The sequence below is a fragment of the Manihot esculenta genome, chromosome 16 (genome assembly GCF_001659605.2).
Source record: "Manihot esculenta cultivar AM560-2 chromosome 16, M.esculenta_v8, whole genome shotgun sequence".
NCBI classification, from domain to species: domain Eukaryota; kingdom Viridiplantae; phylum Streptophyta; class Magnoliopsida; order Malpighiales; family Euphorbiaceae; genus Manihot; species Manihot esculenta.
The window spans coordinates 9,103,554-9,115,062 of NC_035176.2; the positions used below are offsets into that span (position 1 = coordinate 9,103,554).

General features: G+C 32.4%; 1 protein-coding gene across 1 annotated transcript; it reads left to right on the top strand.

The window, feature by feature from the left end:
- The first annotated feature begins 399 nt into the window (after positions 1-399).
- Positions 400-9,801, top strand: LOC110603205 (clathrin light chain 1). The gene is made up of 3 exons (XM_043952158.1): positions 400-867; positions 8,670-8,823; positions 8,951-9,801. Exons 1-3 carry the CDS (start codon positions 422-424, stop codon positions 9,530-9,532), a joined length of 1,182 nt encoding a protein of 393 aa, XP_043808093.1. The 5' UTR covers positions 400-421; the 3' UTR covers positions 9,533-9,801.
- The last annotated feature ends 1,708 nt before the right edge of the window (positions 9,802-11,509 follow it).

Here is an 11,509-nt window from a genome sequence, read left to right on the forward strand (position 1 = left end):
TTAATATTTTCTCAACTAACTTTGAAAATTAATTCAACAAATAAATTAAATGCATTATTCAATTTTAAATTTAAATGAAGTTGTGAATAACTTAAATTTTTTAAACGTATTCTAGGAGCCCCTTTGTACAGATTATATAAAATTTTATATCTTTTTAATTAAAAATTTCTTGAATTAAAATTATAAAAAGCAATATATAATATTTAAAAAAATATCATTATTATCCAAATTCATAATAGTTTTTTTTTATATTTATATTGTTATTTTTAGCTTGGAGGTAGACTTTGTATCTCTAGAGATCCGAACACAGCGTTCTAGCAAAGAGAGAATTCCTCAACTAAAAATTGCAATTGCTCACCAACTAATGCAGACACCATTCACCATCTATAGAGGCAGAGAAAAGAGTTTTTAGTTATTGATTATGGCGTCTGCTTTCGACTCATTCACTGCCGATGGAGACGAATCTACCAACAACATCCAAAGTGATCAAATTTCACCCAATTCCCATCCTTTTGACTATAATGGAAACACGGGTTACGACTCCTCATTCCCTGCCCCCACCTCTCAGGATGACATGTTTGCTGTCCAACCTCCACCCCCTATTGCTGATCCTCCTGTCAATATTATGTCACCCAATAACTTAAACGATAACGATCAACCTTATTCTGAGGAGGGATATGGGTTCAAGTTGTCTGCATCGAATCAGGAGTTCTCCTCGCCTTTTGAGACTATGGGGACGCCTGAAACTGATGGAAATATAAACGGGTATGGAGAGGATGGTGGTGGCATTTTTGCTTCCGATGGACCTCTTCTACCCGATCCTGGTCAGATGCGGGAGGAAGGCTTCCAACGACGTGAGTGGCGCCGGTGAGTTTCTTTAGTTTGTGCTTGAAGATTGATTTATGGGTTCTTGTTTTAGGCATCCCAGTTTGATCTTTATCTAAAGATTATATAGTTGTCGTTAAATCTCATGATTTTATATTGGACTATTTGCATGAAAAAAAAAATTTTTTTTTAGCTATTTTAAAATTTAATCTAAAATATTAAAAGTTAGTAAAATTATCAAAAAGTTGATAAAATTATCAAAAGTTTTAAATTATGATAATTATATCCAATCTTAAAATTTAAATTATAGAGAATCTTTTACCACGTGACAAGATGTATATTATTTTATTTTACTCATATACTATGCGGGTAATGCTATTGATATAAAAAATTCAAAACTTTTAGTTATTTTATTATTTAATAAAAAAATTTTGAAAATTGATATAATTCAATTCAAAATTTCTAAATTTATTTTCTTTCATTATTAAATTTTTATGGTCTTATATTTCATTTCTATCTGTTTAGTGCAAAAAATTATAATAGGACTTCTTTCTATTATTTAGTTCTGATTCTCTTAATTATATTTCATTTCTATCTGTTTAGTACAAAAAAATTATAATAGGACTTCTTTCTATTATTTAGTTCTGATTCTCTTAATTGTTTTGAGTTTTAATCATATTTACTTTTAATACAACATCTCTACTTTTGCCTCTAAGTGTTGGCTTATACTATTAAGCTGTAAGAGAATATTAATACTACAATGGTAAATAGTAAAATTACAATTTATATATTTTTATTATATTAATATGATTTTTTATAATAAATATAGTGAATTTTATTATGCTGGATGCCTAATAAGGTACTTAAAAATAAGAAATCAATAAATATGAGATCTGTTACAATTTTTGTTGGAATCTAGTGGCAAATAGAAAAAAGTTAAGGTTATGAATTTTTACATCAGACAAAAAACACGTGACTTGACTCTACTGTTAAACATTCTGGACATTTTGTTCATATGGATTTTCTGAAATCTTAGGGTATTGTATCCTGAAATTGCTTATTTGGATTTCCACGAAAATTACTGCCTTGGCCCCGTATAGAAGAAAGAAAGGTATTTTCCCTGTGACTGTTCTCAAGGTTGTTCTGTATGTCCAAAGTATATGGAGTAATTTCTCAGGGCAGTTGCCCTTGTCTTTATCGAGTCTTTTTTTTAACCCTTATAGGATAGTCCTGTTTACAATCTCGGTCATTCCATTGGTCTGTGGATGATAGGCCGAACTAAAGTTTAAGTCAATCTCTCATTTTCTGCAGAAATCTTTAAACTGAGTTCCGTTGTCAGTGATTATTACCTTTAAGATTCAAAATCGAGTGAAGATGTTCTTGCTGATGAAAGAGATTGTTTATTGAGTGGCAATGGACTGAACTGCCTCAGTCTTAGGCCACTTACTGAAATGATCCACTACCGTAATTATGAATCTCCTTGACCCAATTGCTTTTGGAATGGCCAAGAATGTTTAGCCCCTATTGAAAGAAAGGCCAGGGTCTTCCAATCGCTGCTTGCATCTCTCTAGGAGTCTTTGGAATGCTTGCATGCCACTTGACATCGATGACACCTCTGGACAAATTCTTTTGTATCTTGCATTATCATTGGCCAGTAGTATCCTTGTCTGAATGCTTTCCGGGTAATCGTCCAAGCTCCTTCGTGACTTCCACAATCACCTTCATGAATGTCTTTAAGGATTTTTCGACCCTCATCTTTCGTTACGCATCGTAGCCATGGTTGAGTTGAGGATCTCCTATACAACCAACCATTAATTAGTGCATATTTAGAGGACTTTCTTAGTACCTATTTAGCCGACAATTAATCGGCCGACAGTTCATCCTCTATTATAAACTTGTACACGTGTGTCATCCACGATTCTCTTTCCTCTATAGGGAAAGATTCTTCCTTGTCAGTTGTAGGTTGTGTAGCTCCTCAAACTGAAATGGTTGGCTCAGGTATTTTTTACCTGCCATCACTATTTTGGCCAGAAAATCGGCTTTTTCATTGTCACCTCTATCCACCTAGTGAACCTCGCAGTTGCTTTGCGTATCTTTGATTCTCATCATTAAGGAGTGAACCTTCTTTTCGTATTTGATAAGATTTAGTTCTCAGATTTTAAACTGTCCCTAGCATTGATTAACAACCAACTGTGAGTCACTAAAATTAATTAATTTTTGTACACCTATTTTCACAATGATTTTTAGGGCCATAATCATAACTTCATACTCGGTCACCTTGTTGATAGCGTTGAAGGCGACTTTTATCGCGTAGCAAAGCTTTATCTCAATTTGACTATGCAGGAGGATTCCAATTAAAGAACCCCCAGCTCCGCAAGCACCATTTGCCCAAATCTTCCACTTCTCAATAGGCCATTCAGGCAATTCCAAAGTCTCCAATGGCGAAGTCATCTCTGCGATAAAATCGACTACCGCCTAGGCCGTTATTGCTTTTCTTGAGACATACCTGATATCGAAGGCTGATAGTATCACCGTCCAGGTGGACAGTCGCTCTGATAGTTTCGGCCTATATAATACCCTTCACAAGGGATAATATATTCTGATTTCTATAGTGTGTGACTCAAAATAGGGACACAGCTTCATTGCAGACATCAGGACTGTAAATGCCAATTTTTTAAGAGGGAGATAATTCAACTAGGCCCCCTTTAAGATTTGGCTGGCGTAATACACTGGGCTTTGCTCCCCTTTGTCTTCTCAAACGAGTATCAAACTTACAGTTTCCTGCATCGCAGATAAATACAAATACAAGACTTTGCCTTCAACATGCGAGCTTATCAAAGGGGGAGGAGATAAAAAATTTTCAGGCTTTCAAATGCCTCTATATACTCTTTTCCCCATACAAATTTATTTTTGCCTTTTAAGCCTTTAAAGAACGGGAGGCACCTCATAGCCGAGCATAATATAAACCGTCTAAGAGCTATAACTCGCCAATTTAACTTTTGCACATCATTTATGATTTTCAGTGCCTTCATACTTTGGATGGCATTAATCTTTTCATAGTTTTCTTCTATGCCTCTTTTTGAGACTATATACCCTAAAAACTTCCCTGTTTTTACCCCGAATGTGCATTTTTTAGTGTTTAGTTTCATACCTGCCTTATCCAGTACGTCAAAATCTTTACGGATATCATCTGGATGATCTTCTAAGGATCATCTCTTTACCACCATGTCACCCACATACACCTTGATTATTGACCCCACCATGTCTTTAAAGATGCTTGACATTAGTCTTTAGTAAGTTGCCCCTGTATTCTGTAGCAGAAAGCTCCTATATTGGTAATGAATACAATCATTTATGTATCTTCGGTCTCCATTATGATATGATGGTAATCTGAAATGGCATCAAGAAAGGAAACCATTGCATGACTCGAGGTCGAGTTCACTAACCTATCGATAGATGGGAGTGGGTAATGGTCTTTTGGACATGCTTTGTTCAAATCAGTAAAATCCACGCACATCTCCATTTCTCGTTGGCCTTCTTTACCGGTACTACATTAGCAAGCCATGTAGGATATTGAACCTTTTTTAGTAATCTTGCACTTAACAACTTATTAACCTCCTCCTTGATCACTCACTGTTTCTCCGGAGTAAACTTCCTTATCTTTTGCTGCACTAGTTTTATTGTTTTATCAACAAACAACTTATGGGTGATGAGAGTTGGGTCCACTTCTGTCACATCTTTTGGAGACCAGGTGAATGTGGTCACTCTAATTGGACCTCTTCTACTGGGTCTGCTGGCTCTGGTTTTAAATGGAAATCAGGTTTCTCTAGCAAGTCAATAGGCGTCATCCTTAATCACCTCATTTATGCAGAATACTAGACCTCCTTTATTAATCCTGCACTTAACAACTTATTAACCTTCTCCTTAATTACCTACTGCCTCTCCAGTGTAAACTTTCTTTTCTTTTCTCATACCGGTTTTATTATTTTTTCGACAGACAACTTATAGGTAATGAGAGTCGGGTGCACTCCTGTCATATCTTTTAGAGACCAACTGAAAGTGGTCACTCTTTTGATCCCTACCTAACTGAACCTCTTCTACTGGGTTTGTTAGCTATGGTTTTATGTGGGAATCAGGCTTCTCTAGTAATTCGATGGATATTATCGCTTTTTCGAGGCTTTTTATGAAGTGTCTATAACATTCTTTAGTCGACTTCTGGTTGCCTGGACTACAGCTAATCCTCCTGGAGTTGGTAACTTCAAACATATAGAATCCATGTTGATAACTATATCGTGACAGTTTAGAACTAGGTGACCAAGTATCACATTTTATGCAATGGGGATATCTACCACTGCAAACTCCGTATACAGCTCCCGCTTATGTTTCTCATCACTAAGCATAAGTGGGAGGTTGATGGTGCCCAGTACTGCCACAGTCTTATCTCCTAATTCCACTAATGGATAGGAGACTTTAATAATGTTATTTTTATGCAAGCCTAATTTCTTAAAAACATCTAAGGTGAGGAGATTAACAAAACTACCTGTATCCACTAAGGCTCGCCTCACCTCATACATGTTTAGATGAATATTGATGTCCAGTAAGTCATTTTGAAAAAAATCCTATCGCCTCGACTGTAGGTCCGAACCTTGCTTCCTATTTGGCCCATGTTTCATGCTCAGCTAATAGGACGTTTACTGGGACTCGTTTATTTTTCGCTTTGCCATCACTGGGTCCTCATGTAATTACCTTAGGCCTCCTCCCTTCTCTATTCTTTATGGCAAAATTTTAAAGCGTGTCGTCCCTTATTAACCTCTTGATCATCTTTCAGCTGTTGACACTCCTCTATTGTATATCCGTGGTCTTTATGAAAATGGTAGTACTTGGTCCTATCTCGCCTTCCAGCTTTCTTAGGGTTGAACTTGGGAGCTCATTTGACTTTCTTATCATTTTTCCTAATCCGCATTAAAATATGTGTCCGAGAGTCATTCAATAGATTGTAATTTGCATACTTACCTTGGTTGTCCCTTCTTCGGGAGACTGGGTAACTTCTGCTATCACCTTCATACCCTCGCTTGTTTGGCTTTTGATTTTGCTTCTAACGCATCCTCTTGTCTTCTCTCAGCACTTGGACTTCATCATCCAGCCTTATGTACTTCTGGGCTTTGTTCATTAGCTGTTGGTAAGTAGCGGCTGGATTCTTGATTAGAAAATCCATGAACTTGATATTGCACGTTCCTTTTTTTAATGCTTCACATACTATCTCATGAATTAATTCTTTCAACTGCATTGCTTCTATATTGAAATGTGAGATAAAGCTCCTAAAGACTCACCTTCTTCTTGGCAGATCTTTCGCAAGTAAGAGGAGTGCTTTTTAGGAGGTATGCAAGCAATCAACATAGACTTAAACAACATAGCAAATTGCGTAAAGTAGTGAATTGAATTTGGACTTAGATGTTGGTACCATTTCTGAGCCAAATCTGTGAGGGTGGATGGGAACATTTGGCACAACACAAAATCATTGACGTCCTGAAGCTGCATTGTTATTCTAAAGATTGCCAGGTAACTCTTGGTATCTACTGTTCCGTCATATTTGTCCAAACTTGGGAGTTTGAACTTGGCAGTAAAAGTCTCCACTAGAATTTCTTCTGACAGAGGTGAGGCATCGTCTAGGACAAAGTCCTCTTTCTGCTCCTTTTGGTATCTTTGAATATCCCGTACTAGCTTCTAATTGACATCCTTCAAAGCATCGTCTAATAACTCCTCTTTCTCAAACATGGCCTTGCCTTTGGACCATGTCTAGATCGCCTCTGTCTGAGTCCTTGGGGTATCAATGGAGGGTTCCTTCCTTCCCCTAGAAGCCATGAATGATGCCTCCCTCCGAGCTTTGTATTGCTCGAGAGTAGCCTGCAATCTTTTGATATATTGGAGCATTTTCTCATTGTTTATATTGTTGAGATCTGATTTGTTGACTATAGTGGGTGTGTTTTGTCCAATACTAGGAGCAGAAGAAATGATAGCGCCCTTAATGGTAGCAACCTTAGCAGCAGCTTGTGAATTATCGACCATTTCGACAGAGAGGAAAGAAAGATTTTTTTTTAAGAGAAAAGAGATAAGAAATCAATTTTAATACAAATGAATAGAGAGAATTCAATGGATTTCTCAGCAATGAAACCAAATGATATAGCTGAAATGAAGTTGTGCTGCGATTGGTCACTCTGCAAGAAAGAGAATGTGAGGTGGTTGGCGCCTATGGCAGCCACTCTAACACTCAAGTCAGTAAATTGAAGAAAAGGGCGAATGTAAGGAATTGCTTAGAATTTAAGAGTAGTTGTGTAAGAATCCGTACATTGGTCTCTGCGATTGTTAGCTTTTATATTGTAAGAAGATGGAGTTAATAATCGTATCTTAAAAATTCGGTTGGTATCGGCTAATTGATAGAGGATCTCATGATTATAGATGTAATGGAGATCTGGCAGATTGTATCCGCTAACGGTAACTTCCCATGGAGCCTCGCCCTATAGTTGAGAGGGCGAGTCTTGACGAAGAGCTGAGACCTAAAGCGTCTGGCTCTTCTTTTCCCTCGGTGGGATTGAATATCACCTGATCAGACTCTTGCCACATGACCCTGCCTTCGAGTGCCAGTACATGGCCTACTTTGGGCGATTATTGTGTTATATCAGTTTTAATAATTTTTCACTTTAGGATCTGTAATTTTATTTGTGTCAAAATAATAACTGTGGTATTGCGCCGATAGCAAATAAAGGCAATTTTCAGACATGGTCAAGAATTTTAATATAAAAATTATATCACGACATACTAATTTAATATAAATTGAATTACAAAACTTAAAATGAAAATGAATGAAATCACATTTTACTTTTTTATACTTTCTTTTTTTAATTAACAATTATATTTTTCTTGCCAAACTAGCATTTTTTGACAGTGTCAGAAAATTGCCACTATTTGCTAATGACACGATAGTACAAATACTATTTTTACACAAATAAAATTATAAAACCTGAAATGAAAATAGTGAAAATTTTATTTAATTTTTCTTAAAATTTAGTTAGAGTTCTCCAGCTGTATTCTGATTAATAGTTAGACAGTTTGATGGTAAATAAATATTAGGATTGGAGGTTTTTATTTAAAGAATTGTAAAGTATTATTCCTAAAGAAGTGAGTGTATGTGTTCCTCTTAATTATGAAAGGGATATAATTTGTATGATTTATTGCTTTGCTGAAGTTTAGATGTTGTTGCTCATGAAATATGAAGGATGAAATCTTATGGGCTGAAGCAACTGTTGCAAGTTATTCATCATAGTTTTAAAATACAAATAGTAAGATCAATTGATATATTATGAATATAAAATTATAATTTAAATATTTAAACTTTAAAAAAAAATATTATTTTTAAATACAATTTTACTAAATTTATAATTTTAAAATTGCATTTAAAAATAATTTTTTAAATTCATAGTTTTAAAGATGTGTTTAAAAGTATTTTTTTATTAAATTTAAGTATTTAAAATAATATATTTTTTTTAAATTTTAAGTATTTAAAAATAATACTTTTTAAAATTTAGATATTTATTAAGTTAGGACTAAAATTGAGAGACAAACATAATCTCTTAATGTTTCTAATAAAAATGTTTTTAGCTCATTCAACTTCTTAATTTTAACTACATTTCCATTATATTTTTTAATAAGAATTTAACAAACAATGGATAAATAATAATTGGGTACAAAAATAAAATACAGGTATATAGTGATAAGTGGTAAATATATCAAAATCCTGACCAAAGAAATATTGAATAGATATAATCTCCTGCATCTATTTTGCACAGTCAAAATGCTCTCCATCTTGAGGAAAAAGAGAACAGAGAAAAGGAGATGCGAAATCAAATTATCAATGAAGCTGAAGAATATAAAAAGGAGTTTTATGAGAAAAGACGACTTAATTCTGAAACTAACAAGGCTCACAACAGAGAAAGGGAGAAGGTAATTTCATATTTCCCATTCACTACCTCCTTTCTTCCTTGATTATGTCGAGCACATTTAGCATATACACATGTTTTGCACTTCTTTGGTCTTTATTACTCAAATAAATTGTCTTTTTCATTTACAGTTGTACTTGTCTAACCAAGAAAAATTCCATAAAGAAGCGTACAAACATTATTGGAAAGCCATTGCTGAGTTCATTCCTCGAGAGGTGCCAAACATTGAAAAGAGAAATCGAAAAGATCCTGACAGAAAACCTTCCATTATGGTAATTCAAGGTCCAAAGCCTGGAAAACCCATTGATCTTTCAAGGATGAGGCAAATTTTTGCAAAGCTTAAACAGAATCCTCCAGCTCATATGATGCCTCCCCCACCTACCAAAGATAGTAAGGATGCAAAGGATGGGAAAGATGGTAAGGATGAAAAGGGTGGAAAAGACACCAAGAATGAAAAAGATGGCAAGGATACAAACGAAAAGAAAGATAGCAAAGATGCAAAAGGAAGAGAAGATGGAAAGGATGCAAACGAAGGGGAAAATGGCAAGAATGAGAAAAATTCTGCAACAGTAGCTGCAGTTGATATCAACAACCAATCTCCACCCGTTAAAGATGCTGCTACCAATGCTGCACCTGACTCATCTAAAATAGAGACCCCTATTGTTGTTGAGGGTGAGCAAATTGGTGCAATTAAATCAACAACGAAAGAATGATGGCAGACTATGCTTCTTATTATTAATTTTTGGTCATTCCTATGGATGCATTGCTTAACCATTTTGCAAAAGATCAATGCAGCTTGGTTGGATCTTACTTTGTCTAACCTAAGTGGTTGCAATTGACAAAATTTCTCTTAACTAGAGCTTTTTGCCAAATTTGTGTTTAAAAATTTCTTTACATGTGGTTTGAGAATTATATACCAAACCAGGGTAAATCTTTTTTATAAAGGTTGTGGAATGGTTTTGTGTCACATGTAGAGATTGCAATAAAAATGACTTTGAGAAAAAAGAGGCACTTGGTTGAAGACGCATGTTGTAGAGGCCTTCCTCACTTTAGCCTTTGTAGGATTTACTTCACGTGAATATCCTTTACAACCATGACCACGTGATCCTCTGCTAGAACCTTGTCCCCAAGTTGATGGAGACTTTGTTAGAGACTTTGTCGCTAGATGTATACTCTTAATTATTTAAATAGTTGATAATTTTATTTTTTAAAATTTAATTTTTTAAAATAGAAGATAATATTATACTTTATATTAATTTTAATTAGTTAAAAAAATTTAAAAAAATATATAAGATATAATAGCATTAGATTTTTTAAAATAAGGATATAAACTAGATGATAATTTTATTATTTACATTATATATATATATAGTATAGGTAGATTAGTATAAATTATTTAACATTATGCTATAATATGATTATTATAAAATTAGACAGTTTATTTATTAATAATTAATTAACTAAATAAATAATAATATTTATAATTTAAACTTTTTATAATAGCACATGGTATAAAATATAATAATTGCCGTTTAATTTATCTAGAATTATTATATGAATACAACTGTAAATTTAATAGAACACCTCCTTATATTGTTTTTAAAATAGATGACGATATTATAGTTTATATTAATTTTAGTTAATTAAAGAAAATTTTAAAAAAATATAAGATATAACAACATTAAATTTTTAACATATATACCATTAAATTTATAAGTTTTGATATATAGATATATATATATATGTTAATTAAAAAAATTAAAATTTTTATATATGATTATTAAAATAACAAACTTAAATATTATTTAAAAATATCAAAATAATTATCACAATAATAAAATAATAGTATATAATTATTATTTATTAATAGCATATAATTATATTTATTTGAATGTGATTGAGTTTTTATAAAATAATAATTAGTAAAATTTAATTATGATAAAAATTCATGATATTGTAGCCTGTATGTTATAAATATCCGAGTTATTTAATAACACTAAAATCATATCATACTATATGATTTATATAGTAGAATAAAATAAAAATTAATAAGTATTAACATATTTTTAATTTGGTTGTTATTTATTCTCATATAGAGTTTAATAATTTTTATTAATTTAGAGACAATAAATTAAAAAACTGCTATAAAATAAATTGAGTTTAAATTGGACCAGATATTATATATTGCATGCAATTGCTTATTAAGTTTTTTTTTTTTTTAATACTACTAATCTCGCACCATTAGCTCCTCAAATTTCACTTCTTGGATTCCAAATTCTAATTTCATGGTTAGCCTCTCAATTTTCAGAGACATCATTTGTGTCATTCTCTTAATCTCCCATTTATTTAGATTTATGTTAAATTATTTTTTATATATGTACTGAATTTCTCTTATTTTAATTTAGTATTTTTTAATCTATAAAATTTATATCATAACATATTTGATTTGATGTGTTTATTTAAATAAAATTTAAAAAGTTAAACAATCTTTGATTTTATGATTTTTTTTACTATTAGATTATTTTATCTATATTTAATTTAATTTTTCAAATATTTTATTTAATGTTCTTATAATTTATATATATATATATATATATATATATATATAATTTTTGAGTTGAAAAAATATATTTTTTTATATAAACATCCCAAAAAAAATAACAAAAAATAAATTACAAATTTTTCTTTAA